The sequence below is a fragment of the Heloderma suspectum genome, chromosome 5 (genome assembly GCF_057233095.1).
Source record: "Heloderma suspectum isolate Gila_16-S chromosome 5, 16-S_ref, whole genome shotgun sequence".
Taxonomy (NCBI): Eukaryota; Metazoa; Chordata; class Lepidosauria; order Squamata; family Helodermatidae; genus Heloderma; species Heloderma suspectum.
The window spans coordinates 162,052,462-162,078,197 of record NC_139462.1 but is presented as its reverse complement, the minus strand read 5'-3'; the positions used below and the strand labels follow the sequence as shown (position 1 = coordinate 162,078,197).

General features: G+C 40.7%; 1 protein-coding gene across 8 annotated transcripts in view; it reads left to right on the top strand.

The window, feature by feature from the left end:
* Window positions 1-24,670, top strand: part of ZDHHC3 (zDHHC palmitoyltransferase 3) — a 55,296-nt gene extending 30,626 nt beyond the window's left edge. For 4 of the 8 annotated variants that reach the window (XM_084858113.1, XM_084858111.1, XM_084858110.1 and 1 more), the window contains exons 5-7: window positions 1,264-1,345; window positions 5,786-5,916; window positions 11,638-13,264. In XM_084858113.1, coding sequence (XP_084714239.1) covers window positions 1,264-1,345; window positions 5,786-5,916; window positions 11,638-11,796 — 372 coding nt within the window. In that variant the 3' untranslated portion in view covers window positions 11,797-13,264. Of the gene's footprint in view, window positions 1-1,263; window positions 1,346-5,785; window positions 5,917-9,423; window positions 9,540-11,637; window positions 13,265-19,405; window positions 23,207-23,802 lie in introns of those variants that run through there. The other 4 variants (XM_084858115.1, XM_084858114.1, XM_084858107.1 and 1 more) reach the window with 3 other exon arrangements.
* The last annotated feature ends 1,066 nt before the right edge of the window (window positions 24,671-25,736 follow it).

The window sequence follows — 25,736 nt, the reverse complement described above, 5'->3', positions numbered from 1 at the left end:
AAAGCTTAACAGTTTAACCAACCAAAAATCTTACTTAGTAGTCCTATAGTAATGATAATAATAGTAATAATAATAATAACAAGCATACACAACGTTTGTAAGATCACAAAATGAATTCTTTGCAGACATCTGGAAGAAATTTCAGTGATGGAAAGTAGGTACAGAGAATACATCTCGTACATTCCTGTGCTGCTTATAATTCATACGTATAGAAAATGCTATCTGTTGATTATAGTGCTTTTATTGGATGTAGGGTCCAAGCAGTTGAGGGATCTCTGGGATAAACCATTACTCTTAGACATTTATTTATTTATTTATTTATTCATTCATTCATACATACATACATACATACATACATACATTTCTATCCCGCCCTATATCATTAAGATCTCGGGGCGACATACAGATAAAATCAATTTAAACAGTATAAAACAATAAATAATTTAAACAGCTAAAAACATATTAAACTGTGCCAACATTGTGATGTGGCTGCAAAAAAGGCAAATGCTATTTTGGGCTGCATTAATAGAAGCATAGCTTCCAAATCCCAGGAAGTACTAGTTCCCCTCTACTCAGCACTGGTTAGGCCTCATCTGGAGTACTGTGTCCAGTTCTGGGCACCACACTTTAAGAAGGATGCAGACAAACTGGAGAGGGTTCAGAGGAGGGCAACAAAGATGATCAGGGGACTGGAAACAAAGCCCTATGAGGAGAGACTGAAAGAACTGGGCATGTTTAGCCTTGAGAAGAGAAGACTGAGGGGAGATATGATAGCACTCTTCAAGTTCTTGAAAGGTTGTCACAGAGAAGAAGGCCAGGATCTCTTCTTGATCATCCCACAGTGCAGGACACGGAATATTGGGCTCAAGTTACAGGAAGCCAGATTCCGGCTGAACATCAGGAAAAACGTCCTGACTGTAAGAGCAATACGACAATGGAACCAATTACCTGGGGAGGTGGTGGGCTCTCCCACACTGGAGGCCTTCAAGACGAGGCTGGACAGCCATTTGTCAGGGATGCTCTGACTTGGATTTCTGCATTGAGCAGGGGGTTGGACTCGATGGCCTTGAAGGCCCCTCCAACCCTACTATTCTATGATTCTATGAAACTATTAAACAAGCTAATACCAGTTATTTATTTATTATGACATGGCATCACTAGATACTTTCCTCGCTGTATTTTGCACATATAATATGATTGTGCATATAAAGATACTGTTTTCAAGCCTGTGTATCTTAACAGTTCAAAATTGTATTCTTTCAGATGTATATAGCACTAATTTCCCTGCATGCCCTTATCATGGTTGGATTTCACTTCCTGTATTGTTTTGAAGAAGACTGGACAAGTGAGTACTAACCAATGTAATGTTTTCTGAAGTAATTGGACGTAATTATTTTCTTTTCAAATGAGTAAAACGTGTGGGGGAAGAACCTCTTCATACTCTGGATCTAGATGATTGCTTTCTACAGGTGCTGCCAAAGCAGGATGGTGTCCAGGCACGTAGAACTTGCTCTCATCCTACTGCAGTTGTGTATGAATTGGCCCTTTCAGGTTCATTCTTAGATAGCCAGGCTCACAACAGCCAGTGCGTGTTTGTGATTTCACATTTCCTGTTGAGCAGTCCCTGTATGGTTGCAACCCTTATCTTCAGAAAAGCTTGCGCCAAGGCTGCTTTGGCTTCTCTTCAATAAGACATAACTCTGTGGTTGAGACCATTCAGAATGGGTTCCTGAAGGAACTGTTGGCATGCCCTCCAGAGGCTCTTTCCGCCTTGCTGAGATTGGAAGTTGGACTCCCATCCATTAAAGCCAGAATACTTAAGGCATCTATTTTGTATGGCAAAAGATTGCTGAATGCTGAGGAAGGAAATCTAGCAAGACAGTGTTTTGTGGAGCACCTTGCCAAAGGCAGATGGGGCCGTTATTGGCTGTCATTGTCACAGCTCTGTTTTGGAGAAGTTCAGACTATCAGAGACAGAATCATGGAGGTAGATTGCTTTGAAAATGTATGTGCCAGCCAATTTCAGGCATTTTCCCCATGGTTCAGTCTGTTTAAGAGAGGCCAATACTTTCAACAGTACCTCTAGGGGTTGACTTTTGTTGCCCTTAGGAAGGCGTTTACTACCCTTCATTTTCTAACAATGCTCTCAGCATAATTGGAAGGAAAGTAAAAAAGGAATCCTCTGTGCAAAGCAGTTGTGTATCTGTGGTACTGGAGAAGTAGAAGATGTAGTGTGTTACCTGTTATATTGTCCCCTGTATAAAGAACTTTGGGCTGGCTTTCTGGGGGATCTTTTGAAAATAAGAGCAGGGTGGCCACCCAGCTGACAATATCTGTGACTTGTTGGCAGATTATAGTAATTTCATTACAAATAACGTCGCTACCTTTGCAGTAGCGACACAGAAAGTCCGTCACAATTTTTTTTAAAGATGTCTGTAGTGGACTGTAAAGGGGATGATCTGATATATATCTTTTTTTAAAGGTGTGTTGATGTCTGGTTGGTTTTATTGGTATTTATTTTGTATTGCTATATTTCATATAGCATCATCAATAAGACATAAACATTCTTCAGCTGCTTCCCTAACCCCACCCTCACCCTATTTGAGAAACACTGCCCTGAGAAGCTTGTGCGACCATTCACATATTGGCAAGGTAATTTTGTATGGCCCTCACAGGACTGCATCACTTCAAATACATGTTTGAATGCATCCCCACAATAAAATTTATTGACCTGTGTGAAGCTAGCATATTAGAACTTCAGAAAGTTCCTCTAAGTAAAATAGTAGTTAAGTTTAATCTGCATAATGTAACCTATTTCATATCGGGCAGTATCCAAGGTGACACCAGTGCTAACGTAAATTACTTTGTACTAGCGTACGCAACCCCTAGTGCAATGCCAATAACCTTAGCTATATGGCTTTCCGGAGAAAGCCATCGTGCCAGCTGATGTTCGTTGTGCCAGAGGTTGCTTATGCGAGTGCAATGTAATTTAGTGCTAGTGTTGACTTGGATACTGCCCATTATTTTTATCCCACTTTCTATATGAACACTCAAAGCAGCAAACTAAAAACTAAAAAAAGAACACTAGGAGTAGACGGAATTATAGGCTTAGGGCACAATCCTATGCATGCTTAGACAGAAAAAGATCCTACAGCTTCCAGCATGCCCCAGCCAGCATGGACTTGTAGGACTTTTTTCTGTTTAAACGTGCATAGGACTGTGCCCTTAGTCATAGAAAGCACCATGAGCCTTGGTGAATCGCTATTTTTGCAGTCTAACCTCAGAAGGCTTTTTTGACTATAACAACACTTGCATAATACTTGAAAAAGGCTATAGAAATGCTAAATAAAACAACAAACATTTGGCTTTAAAATAATTCAGACTTAAACACTCTGAATGGCAAAGTTTGAGAGACTGCCTTACCCTTACTGTCCTCCCATTTCTTTGTTCTTTAGGGGAGGCCCTTCTGGTGGTTCAACATGCTCCTTGGGTTCATCTGGTGGCCGCTCAGAAAAGGTCATTTAGGGTGCTATCCTATGCATGTTTAGGCATTAAAAAAGTCCTACAACTCCCAGCATTCCCCCAGGCAGCATGGTGGCTGCGGAGTGCTGGGAGTTGTAAGACTTGTTTCTGTCTAAACATACCTAGGGTTACGCCCTTAGTCTAGTTGCTCCTGACCCTGGAATAAAGGCATGTTCCAATGATTGTGAGTCTTAGGTGCATGCTAAAAACATTTCTTTTCATCCCGGCTTTTCCAGATGGGTTTTTTGTTTGATCAAGTATACTGCTGGTTACTCCTTCAAATATGTATCTGCTGAAAATGATACTTTTATTATTCTAATATTGTATTTTATTGTGATTGTGTATTTTATTGTACACAGCTTTGGTAAATTTCTTTTAAGAGGTATATAAATGTATTAAAACATGCATACATAAGTATTTGTGGGGTTAAAGATCAATTCCTGCTTCATAATTAAGATGACAACAAACAAGATGGTGTAAAAATTTGAGGCTAGTGTTGGTATCTTTAAGCCTGCAGTTTGTATAGTTCTCATAAAAGGGCACATCACAATGGGCAGAAAAAATACTTCTTTGTTCCAGTCTCTGTTCACCACCTGTTCTGTCCCTTCATGCAACTTTGGCTGGCTATTGCTTCTAGATATGTGTATACCTGTGTGCAATAAACTGATTAGGAAAGGGGACCAAAGGAATGCCACTCTCCTCTCTTGAAATGTTTGGCCATTTATGAAGAAAGCACTCTGTGCTGATGATGGACTTTCAGCTGTGCCCAGAAGTAATAGCCCCCAACTTCATTGCCATGTAGACCATCCGTTTTATGATGATAAAATGTTTAATCTCTAAATGATAGAATGCACAAGAGATCAAGGCTAGGTCAAACCCCTGGAGAGGTGCTTAATTGGAAAAGTAATCTGCGTGCCACCACAGCATGAATTTTTGCTTTCAAATCAGTAATACTAATAATTGGCTCTTAATTTCTTGCATTCTTGGTGTAATCTTCCACAAGGACATGGTGCGTTCTTGCTATGGCAGCCAGACAGATTTATTTTTAAGTCATTCATGCCCCCATTTAGTGCACAATGCTAACAGCAAAAATCTTCTGCTAATAAATGTATTTATTGATTATATTTATAAGATGCCTATAAAACAAGTTCTGCAGGCATCCTTAAAATAGAATCAAATACAAAGCTCGACATACCACAACCCAATATAAAACCATCACAGTGAAATACAAAAGTATATACAAAACCAGCATGATAAAAAAAACACATAAAACCAATTTAGTAAAAATGAGGACGTAAAACCAGCTAAGAAATAAATGGGAGTTAAAACCATCAACATATAGCAGGGATTAAAATAGCAAAGATTTAAAAGGTGTGGGAGAACAAAAAGGTCTTAACCTGGTGATGGAAAGAAAGCTATGTTGGCACCTGACCAACATTCCATGGCTGGGGGTGGGGGTGCTACCACCAATAAGGCTCTCTCTAGTAGTCACCCTCCAAGTGTTAGAATTAAGAGGCCCTTGGAGAAAGGTCTCTATAGGTTACCTTAGGGTATGCGTAGGCTATAGCTGTACTGCAGAAACTTTCATTTTGTTTTATTTTACTTGTTACATTTATCTGCTGCCTTTCCTCCAAGGAGCCCAAGGCAGCATACATGATCCTCCTCCTCCCCATTTTATCCTCACAACAATCCTGTGAGGTAGGTTGGGCAGAGAATTCCCATGTAGCCCAAACTCTGTATCAATTTAAACTTGTATAAGTACTTTTTGGGGACCTGTATAAGTTATACAAATTATGTATTTGTTTGGCATAAGCTTCTGCAAAGGAGAAGGCAAAGAGCTACACAATAAAACCTTGCTTATTTTCTACCAGAGCTCCCTACCAACAACGACTTCCACTTTTGAGGTTTCACCATGCGTTGTGTTCACATAATGGAGCCAGTCTTTGCAAACAAGGGCTAGAAACTTGCTTTTTTAGAAACTTGAGTGGTGAGGTTTCAAGGAAGCTGAATTACCAGTCCTACACTTATCTAGGTGGTATGATTGTGCAGTATATATGACCTTGATTATTCCTAATAACATATTAGTCACATAGGCCTTTGATATCTAATTCTGCTGCTATATCTGTGATGTTTAATATTGTATGTCTATTCTTGCATGTTTGTTTGTTTTGTAAACTGCTTTGAGTACTTAAAAATTGAATAATATTCCTTTGGCTCTGTTTCTGTCTAGGATATTTAAAGCTTTGTCATGTTGTTTTCACAGAGTGCAGTTCTTTCTCTCCACCGACTACTGTGATCCTTCTTATTCTCCTGTGTTTTGAGGCTCTCCTCTTTCTCATCTTCACATCTGTAATGTTTGGAACGCAGGTACACTCCATCTGTACTGATGAAACGGTGAGTACTTTTTTGCAAGCATCACTTAGTTTTGCCTTCCTCGCATTAGTAGGTAGCAATCAATGTGAGGGAACCATCAAAAACAATAAGCATACTCCAGAGGTAGGTAGGGGCATGTATGAGAATGAAAATATGACACTTGTGAAAAATATCCTATGAATGGTAATTGGAATTAACTTTCAGTGTTCCATCATTCCATGACTAGAGAATCTCATACAATGTGTCTGAAATCTTCATGGCTGCTATCATTCCAGGAATCAAATTTGCTCTATTATTCACAGCTTGACATAGAGACATGCAAAGATGATATGAAAAATGTGGTAGAAAGTGCACATAACGCTAACCCATGTTTTGTTTAACCCATGGTTAACCCATGATTTGTTGACCTACCCAGGGTTTGTCCAGCAGACAATTGAACAAATCAGGGTTTGTTTTCTCAGTCCCTGGGTTGTTTCCTTCCTCTTTCGTCCACTCCCTCCCTGTGTCCCAAATGCCTTTGTTGTGCTGTATCACTGACATGTAGAACAGCTAGTTTTTGTTTGTTTGTTTTTTTGAACCACTCTTGCCCACCACCTCTGTAGCCTAACAGAACAACCCATGAACAACCCATGGTTCTGGCTTCACACGTGACAACCAGCCATGTTTTAAACAACTCAGAATTCACAACCCAAGAACAAACGATGGGTTCTCTTTCTGGGCTGTTTGTGGTTAACAAACCATGGTTTGTTAGCATGGCTGGGTTTGCACATCATGTCAACCTATGGGTTAAATAAACCACGGGTTAGCATTATGTGCAAACCAGGCCAAAATATACTTCAAGGCAGCTGTGTGTCTAAATAAAAGTTAGTACCTTAGGGTTCTGTTTTCTGCCCCTTTTCATGGAATATCTTGAAGTACTGTTGCAGTATAGTACCAGGCTTCACTAAGAAACACCCGCAGGAAATCTGTGACTGGTTCAGAATGTAAGAGGGTCAAGCATCTTCTAATAACCTCTGTGTGGCGTGGGGGATATGTCTGTATGTTTCTGTGAGCATGCAGAGAGATGGGTGTGGTCATTTGCCCCTCTTCCTTGGCTCCTTCCTAATAGAAAGTTCTAGCTTTTGTAATCTGACTAACTTGTCTGAGGTGATTTTTGGTGAAGAGCCATAAAAGAGATGCAGCTGTGACCCAACACAAAAGCAAGTTGAGCCATTTTTGTCTTCTGCTTGTTTTGCTTCATGAATCAAAGGAAAAGGCCTGTTTCATGTATTGATCTTCACTCCAAAAACAGTTGTCATGCAGCTAAGCATGGCAATTTAATTGTAGTTTTCACTGGGCAGGGTTGGGGTATGAGCAGTGTTTATTAGCAGCTTCTGCAAATGGTCTCACATACAAATGATCACCAAATATTTAACCATCAGTTTTTGTTGTTTGCCTTGGAAGGAAGGTACTGTGCTCCAGGAAGTAAATTGGTTTATGCCAATAGCTTCATATATGCCCCAAACTGTATACGTTGGGTTGGAGTCTGACCACTTAATCTCTCTTACTTTACCCCCTTATGAATATCTTTAAGTTCAGTTGCCTAAAGTTAGATAATGTGCAGTGCAATCCTAAGCAAGTGATCAAGGCAGGAGTCCTAAATACTTTTCCTAGGGAGCAATCCCCACTGAACACAGTGGGATTTACCTCTGTGAAAACCTGCTTAGGATTGTTCTGTAAAGAAGCATGCACGCTTCTGGGTAAATTCCATTGAAAGCAATGGGTCTTCCTGTGCATGTTTACTGGAGATGTATCCTGACGGACAAAAGCAACCAGTGTTAAATGAATTATCTGTACCTTAAATTGGGATGGGAAAGCTTAGAGGAAGAAATGTGTTGTTCTTTACTCATTAGACGGTCCAGATTCTTTTCCGTACTTGGACATTTCTCTCTGTGTCACTCATATTTGATGTTGTGAAAATGTAATGTTCAGCCGAAAGGCTCCCAGAGCAGCATATAAAGTTGAAACAGAAAAAAAAATAATATTGCATAATAATGGCAAAATACTAAAACCAGTGGCAGTGAGATTGATATAAATTGGAACAGCAGATTACACCATTCTGAAAGATCTTAACCGGCCTTGATAAATATCTTCACCTGCTGCCAAAGAGGTAATGGGTTCGGTACTAGGTAAAGCTTCCCTGGGCAAGACAGCCTGGGTGCCACAGCCAAGAAGACCCTATCTCAGATCACACCCCACCCACATCACTTCTGTATGCCAAGGGATATGAGGAAGTACTTCTAAGAAAGATCTTGATACCTGGGCATATCTGTGCAGGAGAAGGTAGCCCGTAAGGTACCAAGCTCCCAAGCCATTTAGGACTTTAAATATTAAAACCAGCACTTCAAATATAGATGCTCATATACACCTAAGAGTTGTCATTGTTCAGTCGTTCAGTCGTGTCCGACTCTTCGTGACCCCATGGGCCATAGCACGCCAGGCCTTCCTGTCCTGCGCTCTCTCCCGGAGTGTGCTCAAGTCCATATTCATTGCATCGGTGATGCTATCTAGCCATCTCATCCTCTGCCGTCCCCTTCTCCTTTTGCCTTCAGTCTTTCCCAGCATCAGGGTCTTTTCCAGTGAGCTTTAATTTTATGAACCTCTATCACAGGAGTAAGGCAAACCAGTGCCCTCCAGATGTTTTGGACTACAGCTCATAATCCCTGACTACTGGCCATGCTGACTGGGGCTGATGATAGTTACAGTCCAAAACATCTGAAGGGCAGCATGGTGCCTACTCCTGCTCTGTCATGTCGTGTGCGCCTCTCCCCACTTCATTTATTTGATAAACTGGAAAGCCTCGATATTTTAGTCTGCCCTTGTTAAGAAGATGCTCCAATCCCTGGATCATTTTGGTGGTTCTTATTTAGTACTTTTTCCACTGCTATATCTTTTTGGGATAGGGAAACCAGAGCTGTACATAATATTTGAAATATGACTGTATGATTGAATTTTATATAAAGGCATTACGAAACGGGAAGCTTTATCTTGCATTTTTTTCTAATGATTTCCAACATTCAAGTTTTCTTTTTTTCTGCGCACTGAGTTGACATTTTCAGTGAGCTGTAAACTGCAACTTCAGTCTCTCTTTCCTGAGTAGTCACAGGTAATTCAGATCTCAGTGTATATATGAAGTTTTACCTAGTACACCACCTAAAATTAATCTCCAGCTTTGCTAATATAAGTACAATATTGTTTCTCTGTACTTCTGCTTTATGCAGACTGAGGAACCTGTGTGTTTCGCCCAAGACAAGAGAAGATCTGAGTTACAGTCAGCATTTTTGTTTTTGGAAATGAAGATTCCATTTCCATTTCCTTGCTTCTCTATCCCAGAATGCATTGCTAGGTGTAATCTGATACCTGCAATACTAATTTATTCAGACTGCAAATCTCCATTTTGAGGCTGGGTCTATCTAAATTGCTGTCTGCGTGGCAAATGTTCAGATTTTTCTGTTTCTTACCCCATCCCTTGCTTTTTGTACCACCTAGCCTGATGAAGAGTTCTGGAGAACTCAACCTTGCATACTTTTGTGGCATTTTGGTTGGTCCTACTAAAGGTATTGCCCAGCTGTGGACTTTGGATTAATATGAGGTTAGAATGTTTTGCTCTGAGCATCACTTCGCACATATCTCATTTGCTATTTTGTTACCCATTCACCCAGTTTAGAGAGATCCTTCAGAGGTTCTTAAGTCTGCTTTGGATTTTGCCACCCTGAAAAACGTTGGCTATCTGATTGCAGATAATTTATAAACAAGTTAAATATCACTGGTTTCAATAAGATCTTAAACCCCACTGCTTATTTTACTACATTGTGAACACTATTTATTTACTACCCTCTACTCCCATTTTTTTTACCATTTGCTGATCTGTAAAAGGAGTTATCCTCTTGTCCCATGACTACTAAATTTACTTGAGAAACCTTTTGAAAGTCTCAATTATATAATGACTGCATGCAGACATCATGGCAAACTGTATTTTGCCTTTACAAAAATGAGTAGCCTTTGGCTCATTCTCCATGCAATGAGAGGAAGAGATTAGAGGCTTCTGTTCTTAGTTTGTAACAAACCATAGTTTGCTGTTCTGTATGAACCTGGCAAACTGGTGTACAAACTGGAGTTTGCCTGTAAATCAGTATCTCAGACCATGGTTTGATCTGGTTTGGGATCCTGCTTTGCATAAAATATAGGCCGTCAGGTTCAAATGAAGAGGTAAACTATGGTTGCTGTACTGGAATCAGGAACTTCTAACCTCCTCTTCTCATGTGAGACTGAAAGAGAGGAGGAAGTACCCAAGCCTGATGCTTGTGCCTGCTGGTTTGCTGTTATGTCTGAATGTAGTCAATGGGTGCGTTCGCACAACACGGCAGCTCATTGCGGGGGACAAGGTCTACGCTTTGGGTTGTTTTGCGAAAAACCCAGAGTTCATGGTTTGTGCACTCAACAGATGATCAGGATTGTTGTAGGTTGTTTCCCTCCTCCTTCGCCCCTATTTTTCCAACCAGCTCTGCCTGACATCCCAGGGGACTTGGTAGCAGAACCCATCTTGTCTGCTGCCAAGTCCCCCATTTCTGATTGTGATCCCAATTGCTGTCGGAACACTTTTTTTCTTTCTTTTTTTGTGCAAAAACGGGCCTAGGAATTTTTTTCCCTCCAGGTAATTGAAATCACCCATTATTGCAACGTTATGTTTTTGCTGTCTCACAAATGTACTTCTGTGTTTTAAGATCCCCATTCAGGTAGGGTAGCAGCAGCAGTATGTCCCCTGTGCTGACACCTCTGTCCCCAGGCCCCCTATCGTTCCATGAATTAATTTGTTCTTTCTAGGTTTCACATTTCATTGCACTTAATACCCCCTCTGACACACAGAGACCTCATGTTGTAAGTTCTGTTATTGCATGATGTTTTAAGTTACGTTTGCCATGGCAATTAGTCACATACAATAAAATGTTTGACTGACACACACAGATCAACAGTGTGACCTATTCTGCCCATTCAAAATTTCTAAATATCAGTGTGAAAAGTAGGCCTTAGGGGGGAAAAAAAGTCTGGAGAATGGATCAATTTTCCGAAATATTCATTGTCAAAAACATAACGGTATATTTGCTGTTTATAGTCATAAACTAATGTCAGTACTGTTAATGTTAATACTGAATCAACAAACTGGAACCCTACAAACTAGAAATCTGAAGGGCCTGTATTTTCCTTCTCAAATTTACTAAATATTGTTCCTTTCTCACTCATCATGATGCTTACACTTTATCCTGCAAGTCTTTTCCCTGCTGACAGCCTGTGCTTTGCCAGTTAGATTAGTCTATGGGACTTCAGAAGCAATGCTTGGGGCACTTCTTGAACTTGCTTGTGGAGAACCTGAAAGTTGTTGGAGAAGGGGTATAATATTGAGGGGTTTTTCATAAAAATGTAGGACTGCCATATTGAGTGCTTTTTTGGATGAGGGTATTATGGCATTTCCTAAAATTGTCATGATAACTGTGTAATTTTCTCTTTACTCATAAATTGCTACAGGTTTGTTTTTTGTTTTTCTATCCTTTAAAAAAATATTTTAAAAAAAATGTTTAGGGAATGAATCTGACTGTTTTCCCGCTCCAGCCATTTGATAAAGGATAGACAAGAGGGATCCTTTTTCCCGAAACCGGAACTACAAAAATAAGTTCCTGACTGAAAATGTCATATTTCTGTTTTCAGGGAATAGAACAGTTGAAAAAAGAAGAGAGAAGATGGGCTAAAAAAACAAAATGGATGAACATGAAAGCAGTATTTGGCCATCCGTTCTCTATAGTTTGGCTTAGCCCATTTGCTACTCCAGACCAAGGAAAAGCAGACCCATATCAGTATGTGGTCTAAGAATTCATGAACAGCATTTCCACTAAAACAAAACCACATTTACAACACTATGGTTATTATACATGAATGTTTCAAATGAAAAGGCATTTTTTTTTACAAAAATGCCTATTAAATGGCTGATCATTGCAGAGAAAAGACAAAAAAGCAGCCCTGTATTCTGAAAACTTTTGGTAATTCTCCATCTCTGGTGGCTGAAGCTTTTTCTTTTCTTTTTTTAACTTGTTAACTTGACTGGCCTGTTTTGTTTTTCCGTCTGCTTTCTCTGACATAACTAATGTAAAGGGGAATCTCTTTTTTCTCTGCCTGCCCACCCACATTGACTGAGTAATCTTTTCACCATGGTTGACATCCGAAGGACAGTCTGTGCCAACGGCGCCGCCATCTTCTTACCTAAATGGTTATGGACTTCTTGATGGCAGACGATGCTCTTGGTTGGCATTGGGTCTCTCTCCTTGTGTTGTGGTATATTTTTCCACTGAGTTTAAACCTCACTTACTAAGAACTGGAAAATAGAAGTGTGACCCTGCAAGAGGGCCAGTTAACAATAAAATTGCTTCACATTTAATGTTTAAAACATATTGCCAACATTACTGTACATTACATTATTGTACTTTGGACAGCTACAGAAAGGATTCTATCTTTCTTGCACTGTTTGGTTCCATACCTTCTCTGCTTAGCAAGAAATGCCGTCGTCTTAGGTAAAATGATGGATGGTTTTTGTGAGTATGTGTGGATTGTAATGCCTTATAATTGGAGGAGAAAGAAATAATTGATTTAAATGTGTAGAATAGCAAGATAATGTCTGTCTTGGGTTGTTTTTTTTTAAATTGAGGGATTGTTATTGAACAGTGTTCATGTGTAGAAAAGGCTTGCAAGTCGAGATAAAAACATAAGCACAGATTGTTTGTGTAGATATGTCAGCATTGTCCTCTATCTTTTTTTAAACATTACCACCTTTTTATATCTCTAAATGTTTATTCTCCTTTATATTTATACATATATATTTTACATCGGGGAAATGTCACGTGTTAAAGGATCATGCATGCCTTCTGTCATGACTATGTGGATGGCAAACTGTGTATGTAGTAAGAATGGGAAGTAGAGAGATGTGTAAGAGCGCATTCTGTTTTAAAAAGAAGCAGGTAGAATAGATTATACCCAAACTGACTGAGCCTGTAACTATATTGTATCTGGGCAGGGACTTTATCATATTTTGGATTTAAAAAAACTACTGATGGGAACTGCAGAATAATTGCAAAAAAAAAAAACCCTTTAAAATGGTAGAGCTGCAAATAAGCTGTGCTGCTGAACTTAAGACTGAATCAAAGCCATGGAGTGGGAGGGAAGTCAGTGGAGGATGCCAATAGATCTGTCTCGTTTTGAAAATAATGTGAATGCTGCATCTTTTCAATTCTGTCAATGCTTCCATATGGGAAACAAATGCAATAAACCTTTTCTGAACACTGTTTCTGTGCCTTCTTTATAAAAAAGAAAGAAAGACCTCTACCTTCTGTTTGAAGGAAAAAAGTTGAGTAACTAGAACTTGGGTTTAAAATGATGGAAAACCTCTAAAATCAATAGTACACTGGCTACACTTTTAAAGTCGTTATCATTGACTGTGTTCAAGAAATAACACAGATACTTTATAATCTCTTCCCCCCGCCCCCCCCCCCCGCTTCTACAATTGTGTGTTAAATCATTTGTTGCCATAGGAATGCACTCAATGGAAGAACTGACTTCATTGTGTGCTTAGAGGAGAGATTTCTTTGGAAGAAGCAAGTATTCAGCAATCACAGGCTTTAAAAAAAACTTTGGGAAGTTAGAGGGGGCTGTTTCCTCTTTCGGTCTGATCTCTTACTTGGAAGTAAGATCCACTGAGCTCAGTCAGACTTATTCCCAAGCAATTCTGCATAGATCTGCATGTTAGTCCGTTTGTCAATGGTTTATTTTTGACAAGGTGGCCATTTTTGTGTTTGGAGGTCCCTGTAAATGGCTGAATATGGCCTTCCAAGACCTTAATTAGTTCTCCTCTGAATGAACAAATTTGCCAGGTATTCCATGGGTTTTATCATGGACTAATTTTCAGCATGCTATTGCTCCATTATTTCTAGTTTCTACCCATATCTGGGTGCATTATGTTTATAAGAAATCCAAAATTGCAATTGAGTGAAGAGTTGCTGATTTTTTTAAAGACCTTCAGTGATAATTTATAAAATACATTTTGAAGTTAAGTTTAGATATTCCTCTGTGTTAAGTCATTGATCAAGAGCCTTATGATGAATTCCAGGAAGCAGTCCTAAGTTGGCTGATAGGAGGTGGTGATCAGTGTTCAAATATTCATGGGCACCCTGGCTATGGAATTCTTTCCCTAGGGAGGCTTGACTACTGCTCACGCTGATGTATTTTCAGTAGCAGGTGACAGCCTTTTTATTTTCCTTGGCCTGTTAATACCTTGTGAGATTATTTTAGTATTGTTGCTTTATTGATTTTGCTATCCTATGGTATTGTGTTTATTTTGGAGAATTGCCCTCAAATTATTTATATTGAAGGGTGGTAAATCTCCTTTTAAAAAATCAATGTACTTTTATAGGAAAGTGGGATCAAAATGCTGAAATATATTAAGCAGCCTTCTACCATATAATTGGGAATACCACAACACTACTGTCACTATGGAACCTCATTTCAAAATGAATATTAACCAACTTTATATTATTTGTAAATTAGGGGTCTGCAAATTTTTGGTAGTCCACATAGCCAAGCCAAAATGGAGGGTTGCCAGACCTTCGCCCGCCTCTCCTTGTTCCTTATCTTGCACTGTTCCTCTGTATGAAGTCAGGGACAAACTTCTTCCTTCTATCATCCCCTTCCAAAGTATTGGGCTTGGGGGAAATCCCCACCCCCATTTCCACCACTGAACTTGGAACTGGAGGCAGGGGCAGAAGTATGTTCTGGTGCTGGGCTTCTGAAGTGCTTTAAGCATCTCAGCAGCTTAACACCCAAAAGGCAACCCCCTGCATTCTTTTCCCAGCTTAAGAACATAAGAGCCATGCTGGATCAGACCAAGGGTTCATCTAGTCCAGCACTCTGTTCATACAGTGGCCAACCAGCTGTTGACCACAAACCCACAAGCAGAACACAAATGCAACAGCACCCTCCCACCCATGTTCCCCAGCAACTAGTGTACATAGGCATACTGCCTCTGATATGGAGGTAGCACATAGCCATCAGGACTGTAGCCATTGATAGCCTTCTCCAGGAACTTCTCTAAACCTCTTTTAAAGCCATCCAAATTGGTGGCCATCACTACATGTTGTGGTAGCGAATATCATAGTTTAATGATGCGCAGGGTGAAGAAGTACTTTTGTCTGTCTTGAATCCCCCACCAATCAGCTTCATGGGATGATCCTGGGTTCTAGTATTATGAGAGAGGGAGAAAAATGTCTCCGTATCCACATTCGCCACACCATGCATAATGTTCTACACCTCTATCATGTCTCCCCTTACTCGCCTTTTTTCCAAGCTAAGCAATCCCAGCTATTGTAACCTCCTCTCATCGGGGAGATGCTCCAGCCCCTTGATCATTTTAGTTGCCCTTTTCTGCCCTTGGAGCAGGCAAAGGAGGCAAGACTCTTGCTCATCCAGCTTGCCATGACAAGCGTAACTAGCAGAATTGTGGACATCTGAATGTAATCCATATTTTATTCTGTTGAGAACTCTGTGTTACCATTTTGTTTGTAAGTGGAATTGAGCCCAAGACGTGTAGTATAAACAGTCCTGTGGTATCTTAAACATACGTTTATTGTGGTATATGTTTTTGCAGCTCTCCCGCCAAGCTCTGGCTCATGAAAACTGCTGTTCCAATAAATTGGTTAGTTTTTAAGGTGCCATGTGCCACTGTTCACTGCAACCAGCTAATGTCTACCTCTCTGGCCATTTAGTAAGGTTGTGCATTCGGGCTAGCTATCCATGAATAAGATTGGGGTTGTGTCAAAGAAATTATTTAGTATTGGACTAAAGTTGTATGGTAATCTGTTCTTAGAAATGTTTGAATCCTCTCATTGGTCATCATGTTTTAAAGAGATGGATAAATAGATGCAGGTAGTAGTACTATGAGTAGTACACTGCAGGTCCCCTGACTTGAGAGAAAGGTTTCAGAAGCACAACTTCATTAATAACTTCTATTGTGGTGTATATGCAACTCCTGTGGATGCACATAACTGCTTCTCTGTTGTAAACATGTACATAATCCAAACATCATGATTTCTGAACATTGCAGGTGGCTTCTGTGTTTGAAAGTACAATATTGGGGGGCTGGCTGCCTATCACTAAATGTAAGAGGCAGAGGCACTGGAAGACTCTAAACTGCTTGGCAATGCTCCTTTATTTCTCAGAACTAGCTACAGTACATTTTCAAACTCCACCGGAGCAACTCATCTATGGAAAAGCATGGCGTTGATTCACATAGTCCAAAGTAACTCCACATGATGCAACTTGGCCTTTGCTGCACTGAGGACAAAACAGATTTGGCACATCTCCAGATATAGCTTCTCAGGGCACACAAATAAAATGCATGCTTTATCAACCATAGAGATTTAATCTGAGTTAGGACATGTAATACTAAAAGGTAGCTCCAAAAGGTTTCCCAGGATAATGGTGAGCTGTGATCTCAAAATATAGGAGCATTCACAAAAATAGTTTGTTATGCCAAAAATCTCCTGGAAAAGTGTCATGACGTTCTCTAAGAAATGGTTATGTGAATAGTCCCTGATTCTTCCATGAGTATGACTGCAGAATGTTCAGTGCAGTGCTGTTCCTGCTAACAGAACTCCAGTGTGCTTGTTGTACTTCCTGATAGTGGCTTGTCCCAGCATGTTGAGGAACCTTTGGAGTAGAATATGTAATCTAACATCTGTAATGGGGTTTTGTTTATGTAAAAGGGTGACTGGAAGCAGGAGTGGAAGTAGCAGTAGGAAGAGATTGTCCTGTGCAGTCAGACAAACTTTGCTTTTTCTGCAGTTAGAGCGTTGAATCCAGTATCAAACTGGCACTGACAGACTATTGAACTGAGTCCCTGACCTTATTTTCTGATTTAAAATTGCATGCAGACTTCCCATTTAATGTTTCGTTTCCTATAAAGGCCCTAACAAGTGTCATCTCATTCTCTCTTTTTTTTAAATAGACTTTGGATCACCGCCCACTTGTATAGTTACAGCTTCCTTCCTCTAAAAACAGCAACATGTATTTATTAATCATGTTAGAGTCAAAAGTAATGCTATAGGATGCTTAGCATGTACAATGCCTGTACAAATAAGTTGTTAAAGGAATATTAAAAAGTTTTAAAGCGTTCTGCCAGAACATCTATTTCACTTAAAATATGTAATACCAGCTCTGTTTTGGAGAGCTCTTGTAGAAATTAAATAGGAAGAAAGTATAAAACCTTGTCCTGAATAGATTTGATCGTTTTTCCATATCCTAACTAGACACAAACAAAATTGCCATGTCTCCCTTATGGAGCACTTTTTGACTTCTTAACCATGGTGCTTGACTGCTACAGCAGTCTGCCCAGTTCCATCTCAGTGGCCATGGATGTCCCAAGGAGAGAGGTACTGTCTGCAGCACTACCATGGAAGTGGGAGGAAATGGGGCTTGCTACTCATTGGCACAGTGTTCATTTATTTATTTATTTATTTATTTATTTATTTATTTCTATACCGCCCAATAGCCGAAGCTCTCTGGGCGGTTCACAAAAACTAAAACCAAACAACACACAATAAAACAATTTAAAATATATAGAACATTAAAACCACAATATAACAATACAACCACAATAAAACCTAGCAGCAGTACAGGAGTTTAAAATACAGATTTAAAACAGCAAAGATAAAAATTTAGAAAGCTAAAATGCCTGGGAAAATAAAAAGGTCTTCACCTGGCGCCGAAAGGAGTACAATGTAGGCGCCAGGCGAACCTCACTAGGGAGCTCATTCCAGAGCCGGGGTGCCACAACAGAAAAAGCCCTCCTCCTAGTAGCCACCCGCCTCATTCAGCCATTAAGAGCATATTTTTCCTCATTGACAGGAGCATCCCTGGTATGAATTGGATGTTTCAAAACTGGGTGTGTTCCCATACACATTTCCCAATCCACACTGTGTTTTCCAGTTCTTCTGGATTTGCTTGCTACATTGAAGTGCTAACTTATCGAGTGGGTAGACAGCTACCTGGGGAGCCAGTAGTCTTGTGCCTTAGCAAAACCTCCATGGATCTTTGAAGCTTGATCGTGACTGGGTTCATGCAACACGACACCCAGCCATGTAACAAACCATGGTTTGTTAACCACAAACAAGTCAGGAAGAGAACCCATGGTTTGTTGTTGGGTTGTCGACTTGGTTGTTCATGGTTAACAACCCATAGTTAACCTGTGGTTAAACCACAGGACAAGGTTTGCATGCAATGACAATCCATGATTCAATTACAACCCATACTCAGCCCATACTTCGGGTTGTTGTTACGTGCGAACCAGGCCATAGTGTCAGAAAAGACGCTTGCTCATATACTCACATGTGCTGTCGGCTTTTCTCAGCTTCTGCTTTTCCAGTGTTCCTGATCATCTGAAGAAGAGCTCTTCACATATGTATTTGTGGAATTCTTTTCAGATAGTACAGTAGATGTGAGTGAAGGGGGTCAAAGCCTGCCTCCGCCTCCACCCCCACATGTTGAGTTTCAAATGAGTTTTTGTTGAGACCATTCATGGAAATGCTTATTATTGCTTTAGTGAGGTGCATGCTAGGGCTGTAGTACTTTATTGAACAGTTAAATTATTAAAAATATTTTGGTCACATAAAGGTGCCCAATAAATTAAAGATGTCCAATAAATTCCCCCCGTTGAATTGTTATATTTTTAATGCAAATACTTAAAAAAACCATGGGTTACAGGCACCGTGTTAGAATATGGTGTCTTTCATATACATGAGAGAGTAGCTTATTGAGGAAAGTGTCTGTTGTCACACGTACAGGCCTAATCTAAAAACAGTGCTGTTTTTCTTCAGAACTGTTACTTCATCTGCAACCAGATGCAGCTTTAATAGTTTAAACTCATACTATTTATTTACTAAGTTTACTTAAATCTAGTGACTGCCCTAATAGAATTTTTTCTGCAAGAAACCCCGAAAGCAAAGTGTTGGACAGGAACAGTAGCTGGCAGATCATGGGATGAGGAACAGATTCTGCTTCCACCTTAGGTGATGACCAGTAGCAGATGATACAGTCACCAGTGTAGGTCTCTTCCCCAAGGTCTATGGCTCTGGCTAAGAATTCTGGACCTGGAATTTCTGCCAACCCTCATTGTAGAACTTCTGAATGTATCCCTGGAGAGAGGTGTGAAAAATATCATTTTAGTCTTTCACTAGCTACTACCAATGTTTCCCTCCTTTTTTATTTATGGCTGGAGGCTGTTCTGGACACTTCTTTTTTTATTATTATTCAAGAGGCTTCATATCCCTGACCAGAAAAGACCTTAGACTGTTTTTATGCTGTTTATAACGACACAGTCTCCCACAGGCTGCGGTGCTTGCCTATAATGAATAAATCCGAACTGTTTTGTTTTCTGCAGGGCATAGAGCGGCTTAAAAAACAGGAGCCAACTTGGGAAAAAGTCAGCGGATGGGAAGGGATGAAACTGGCTTTCGGGGGTGATCTTTCACTGCGATGCTTCAATCCTTTTTCAGACCTGAGTTGCAAGAAGTCTCCGCCAGCTGGCACAGCAACAGTTGCTCCATCTGAGATGGCTGTCCAAGAAGCTTTCGAACAGCTTTCTGATCAAGAGGTGGTTGTGGAAGTGTTGAATGAATAATGCAGAGTGCCCTTATTTACTTTTGCAGAGTGTGCATTTGAGACTAAGGTTTAAGGGACTATGATGCATGAAACCATTGAGGCTTTATTGATATTCTAGCCAAGGAGCTCACTAAACAAAAGCAATGCAACTAAATTCCTGTTATGACGTTCTGCTGCTGCTGCTTGAATCAAGCTTCCATAATTGTCCTATGGAAACATTAACGATTTTGTCTAAAGTTGACATTCCTAAAAATATGCAATAAGAAACCTGTTTCAGAGGAAAACTACCAAACTTAGCTTAACTCCTACTGGTCCATTAGGTGTAGTGGTGTGGCTCTCACAAGGTGCAGACACTGGCCACGAAAACTGAGCCAAAGAGAAAAACCTAAGTCCAGCAATTAGACTCTGGGAGACTAATGAAACTGTATTCTTATTCCTGCTCAACACAGTGAAAATATGTCTGTTTTATATGTCAGTGGTCCCTCGGAGTATTAATATGCTATAAATAATGGCCACAAAGACGGTTCTAATGTAACCAGAACTACAAAGATTAGGTGCAAAGGCCACTTGTTAGCAAAACCAGCATTGATTATGACAGCTAAGCTTGTGATCATTATGATAAGAGTTATGATATAAAAAGTTATGATAAATAGCCTTGGCAATGATAAATACTACATTTTGGGTGTTGATCTCTTAACGGTTTGGAATCTGTCATTAGACCATTTGCTTACAAATGTCCTGTTGATCTATTCCAGTGAATTATAGGGTTGCAGCCTGTTTGTGCAATCCTTAAAACTCTGGCTCTGAAACAGCATGCTTGTAATTGCTGGCTGTTGCCTGCAGTAAAAGACTGAAGGCTAGAGCACATCTTTTTGAAAAGTGTGTGTCTGTGCAGACATGGTTATCTAGTGATTTTTTTTTACAAAATTTAATTGGAGTAAGTTGTCTGATCAGTTGGGTGGCAAAGCCATGAAGGAATTAACTTGTGTCTCTCAAAAGGAGACCAATTAACTTAAGTGCTTATGGATACTGTACGTCTTTAATGAAGGTGTCACGGACAGAGAATGTTGTTTTGGGAATATTTCAAGGCCCAGTTAATGGTCTAGGAACAACAGGTACTGCAACGTAGTTGGAGCTGAACAGGGATGGACCTGTTCAATAATCTGGATGGGAGACCACTGGGAGCCCCATGGAAGAGCAGGCTGTACGTGTAATGCATGTATTAAAATTAGTATATCTGGAAGCAGAATTAAAGATTAGCTGAGTGGGTTCTTCAATTTTTTCTCACTCTTGGGTGGGTGTGTTTTAATATTCTGCGAAGGGAGGACCTCTTCCTGCCTTATGCTGCGTAACACCTCGCAAGCCCATTTAGCACCCCAGCTTGCACTTCCTGTAAAATAGGGGAAATGGTGGTAGTGAGGGTCTCTGTCATGGATTGGTCAGCTCATTAGGGCTAGGGGCTGATGAACTGTGAGCCATTCTCCAAGCCCAGGGAGGCTGTGGGTGCGTGTTGCTTAAACATCAGCTCCCACTTCTTATATTGCATAGCAAACCATGTCTTGAAATGGAGCAGAGCTTCAAAAACGGTGTATGATATGGCATTGAACAGGAGGATTTGTTCATCGAAAGGGGGACAAACTTTTTTAAAAAATCCATCAGAGTATCACTTTGGATGCTAACCTGTTCTTATCACTTTAAAGCTTTATTTATTAAATTAAAATGCAATTATTTTAAAACCTGGGAAATTTTCTGTATCTCAAAGAGGGAACTAAAAAATGCCCAGAGATTCTCACTGTTTTGGGCTAGGAGACCTTCATAACATGCAGGCTTATAAAGGGAAAAAGTCTGGCCTAAACTAGGGTTGTCCCATAGAAACCAGGAGTGGATATTTTTCCTTTACACTTCTTGCTATAGTAGGAGACCAGGTGGCTGCCCCTATTCATTCATCCTTGGTCCTTTTTGCCTGCCTTTCTTCCCCTGCCTAAAGGATGAGCAGGATTCTTGTTTGTCACAGGAAGCTGCCCTACCCCGAGTCTGACCATTGGCCCATTTAGCCTGTTGCTGTCTACTCTGACTGGCAGCAACTCTCCAAGATCTCAGCCAGAGGGTTTTTCCCCATCACCTGCTACCTGATCGTTTTAAACCTGGCGGTGCCAGGGGATAGAACCTGAGACCTTCTGCATGCAAAGCAGGTGCACTAAGTGCTTCTCCAGCTACAGGTGGGAGAGGTGAGCAGACAAAGGGAAGAACAGGTGAGAGCAGTAGCACTTACTGTGGTCTCCTCTCATCAGGGCGTGGAAAGGTCAGGACAGGCTCTCCAAGTTGCAACCTTAAGTTAAATACTTGCTTGGTTCTAAAACAGGATATAATTTTACAAGGGATAATGAGAGTTGCTGTACTCCTGGGGGAAGGGGGAAATGTAGTTTTTAGAAATTGAAGTTATCGCTCTCTCATTAAAATGGTAGCTGTCCAAATATTCAGGATTCGACAATATGCTGAAGGTTATGAATGTTCTGTCTCTGCTAAAGGTATGGAATTCTGTTCAGACAGAACTGAGTTAAAGAAAAGGCATAGGCTGAATAGAATAGATGGATTTGCTACAATTATTCCATGTTAACTCCTGTTAACATGGAAAAGTTTTCAACTCTACTTTGGGGTTTATGTTTGGGAGTTCATTTTTTTAAATGGAAAATAAGCCTCTGCTACAAAATATGCTGTTCTTTGAGATTGTTCACAAGCCAGCCCATGTTTGACAATTACCGTGTCAAACAGATGGAGGAATAGAGCAAGCAACCTGTTACTTATTGTGATCCTGGAGCTGAGAGATCCAGGTTCGAGTCCCTACTCAGCCATGGAAGCTCACTGGGTGACATTGGGCTAGTCACATACTCTCAGTCCAACCCACCTCACAGGGTTGTTGTTGTGAGGATAAAATGGAGAGGAGGAGGATCATGTAAGCCACCTTGGGTTCCTTGCAAGAGGAAAAGGGCGGGATATAAATGCAATAAATAAATATCACACTCTGTTCAATCATCCATGCTTGTCTACTAGGAGGCTTCCCACTGACTTCAGTGGAGCGCCCCCCAGCACAAGTGCCTATTGGAGTTTTAATTTTATTGGCCTAATATCACTGGGAGGGGGTAATTAATCAAGCAATTCAGAGTTATGTGAGGCTTTATTGGGAATTGCTTCTCATAAAGTTTCAGAAATTGCAATCTTGAGTGCTAATTACTCTTGCACTTCATCATTCATGTGGGAAGACATTATTGATTTTATTTTGGGTTCTTTTTGCTTCAAATTGCCTTTTGAAATCTGCCTATATTTGTGTTGTGTGCTTTCTGGGGAAAAGTTATTATGTTTATGTTATGTTAAATAGGGACAACAAAGCACTTTTTTTGCATTAAATGTACTGTTGAATTGTTAAATATGGGCGTAGTTCCAGGGCATAGTCTGAAGGCACATGAGGCAGCCACCATGCTAAAGCTAAGCGGGTCTGGGTCTGGTCGGTGCTTGGAGGGGAGACCACCTGGGAATCACATGTAGCCACCTTGAGTTCCACAGTGGAGGAAACGTGGGGTATAAATGTAATGAATAAAATATAAATAAATAAATAATAGTGACTATTACAACATTTGGATAAATTGCCAAGGAGCAATTGGCCCTGAAACTGAGGGAGAATTGCCTAGCAACTGGCATACTGCCTTGGCACCATCTTCCCCAACCTAGTGCCCTCTAGGTTGGCCCTGCTGGCTGGGGATGTTGGGAGTTGTAGTCCAATACATCTAGGGGGCACTAGGTTGGTGAAGGCTGCTACATATAGTGTGGGGAAAGAGACTGGTTTTCACTGGCTTGGATCCAAAATTGGTGGTGTCTGAGTGGAAGGCACTTCCAGTTGTACAATGGACTCTCCAATGTACAATTCCCCCCGCCCCGCCACTTTTGACAGTTTCTCCTCCATGCTGCAGCCCCCTGCACCCTATCCCATTCTGTTCCAGAGGGTTGTCCAACGCTCATGATCAGGTTTGGGGGTGGGGTCCAAGGGGCGAAAGGGGAAGCAAAAGAGCCTTTCTCTGGCTGGTGTGAGAGAGGCGTCCAAGGAATGGGTTATATTTGTGATATATGTGTTTTGGCAGAAGTGCAACTATGTCTTCTTCCTATTTGTCAATTTTTATACAGATGTGGATTTCGGTTCTGTTCTCCTCACCTTTTGTGTCTTCTCTGTATCCAGCTGAAAAGAGGCAGGGAAATAGAGGAAAAGTCAAGTAGCAGTTACAAATTGAGCTTGTGTTGTAATGTTTGTACAGGAACAATCTCCCCTATGCTGCATAAAAGTGCCTTATTCGGGTCTAGGCTGTTTTATAAAGTTTTACATAGAGCACTGAGACCAAATGATTTTACAGAATACCAAGGTTAATCTGTTATTAGCCAAAGCCTCTAATTTTGCGTTCTTTCTCAAAATAAGTTTTGACACTGTAATGCTTTTATCAGAGAGCCTTTTAGGCTGGAGCCGAAGAAGATACTTCAAACTAAATAGCCTCTTGATCCTGGGATCCAGTGTTTACATTACCAAGTGTATTGCTGCCTACCATGAGTAGCTCCATTGACGCCAACAGAACAAGCCTGCCTTAAAACACTCCATGTTACGTATCTAAGTATTTGCAAAAGCAAGGCCTTGGGTGGTGATTTGAAGGAAGGTAATGCTCTCATGGTGCTAAGCTTCTCATGTGATTATGCTATTGTGCAACCCTGTGTTTTTGTTTCAAGCCAACAGTATGTTTTAAATAACACATGCAGCTGTTCTGAAAGCATGGTCGACTGAAAGGTGTCTTAATTCAAGGGCTTTAATAAATGATCTGTTGGGGCCTAGCATGTGGGCGGAAATTCTTGTATTTTTTTGTGAGCAGTTTCAGGCTGCACATTGGCCTGTCCTATGCAATGAAAGAGTGTATGCCTTTACAAATCTTGGTGTTCTATTTTTGCTCTTTGTATCTCATTTTCTGACTTTTACTGAGTAATAGTACTTATTAAAGAATCACTATTTTCATCTCATACCTGTTGTCTTCTCATGTTTCCAGTGGTTGTAGCGCTATTGTTCTATGGTTATTTTGGAGCTCAATTTCCATCCACACCAGTCTTCTCCTTGCATATGGTTGCATACACCAGAGAATTCCATAAGGTTTTGTAGGGTTTAAAGGAACTAAAAGTCCATCAGGTTTAAGCTTTTGCTCTTGTAAAGCAGGTTTGTCACACCTTCACCCTCTGCAGATCAGCCCACACAATTCAGACCAGAATGTTGCTGCAAGTATAAAGGAGGTGTAGTGCAGTGATCTTTCTGCTACTGCTGCTGATGTAAACAAGCCATGCCATGTGCTACAGCGGAAATGAAGAGCCACTCCAGTTCAATAGCCAACCTGATGCAGAGAGAATTTCCTTGCCAATTTCCCAAAATGGCAACAAGTCAAGACATGGGGGCTGATCAAAATCCATCCATTGATGGATTTAAGGAGATATTTTATTGGGGTATAAGTACACACCACTCAATATCCTATCAAAACAAAACAACTGGTCCTGCAGGAGACAGCATCCGATGATCTTTCCTACAGGACAGCTGCAAGTATATGGCCCTGTGGGTAGGACGGGAGCAATCCAGCTGGAGCAGACTCCGGGCTCCCCCACTCTATTACCACAGGGCAGTTGGTGGCTCTGTGTGGAGGAGACAGTCTAGCTGCAGTGGGCCCTGTTGTTCTCTTTGCCTGCTGCCTCACTCTCTTGAGAATCCGATCAACTGGAGTAAGGAACGTGAAAGGCAAACGGTGTTGACTACGTTACCCCCTTAAATGTAGAGTCAGTGAGTCTTGCAACCTGTTGCTCAGCTTGTTTTACATGGAAGTAAGTTCTACTGAAATCAGTAAGCCTTACAATTAACTGTGTTGGCATGTGGGCATTTTATCATAGAATCTGCCCCAACCTCTTGTGCGGTATCTCTCCTCTCTTGGAATTGTTGACTATTGGCTATTCCACTGGGCTGTAGCTGAGGGAGAGGAGAGACAAGATGGGCCACTGCATTGGCTCACCTGGGACCAACTGCCATTTGGCTCCTTTTCTCCTGC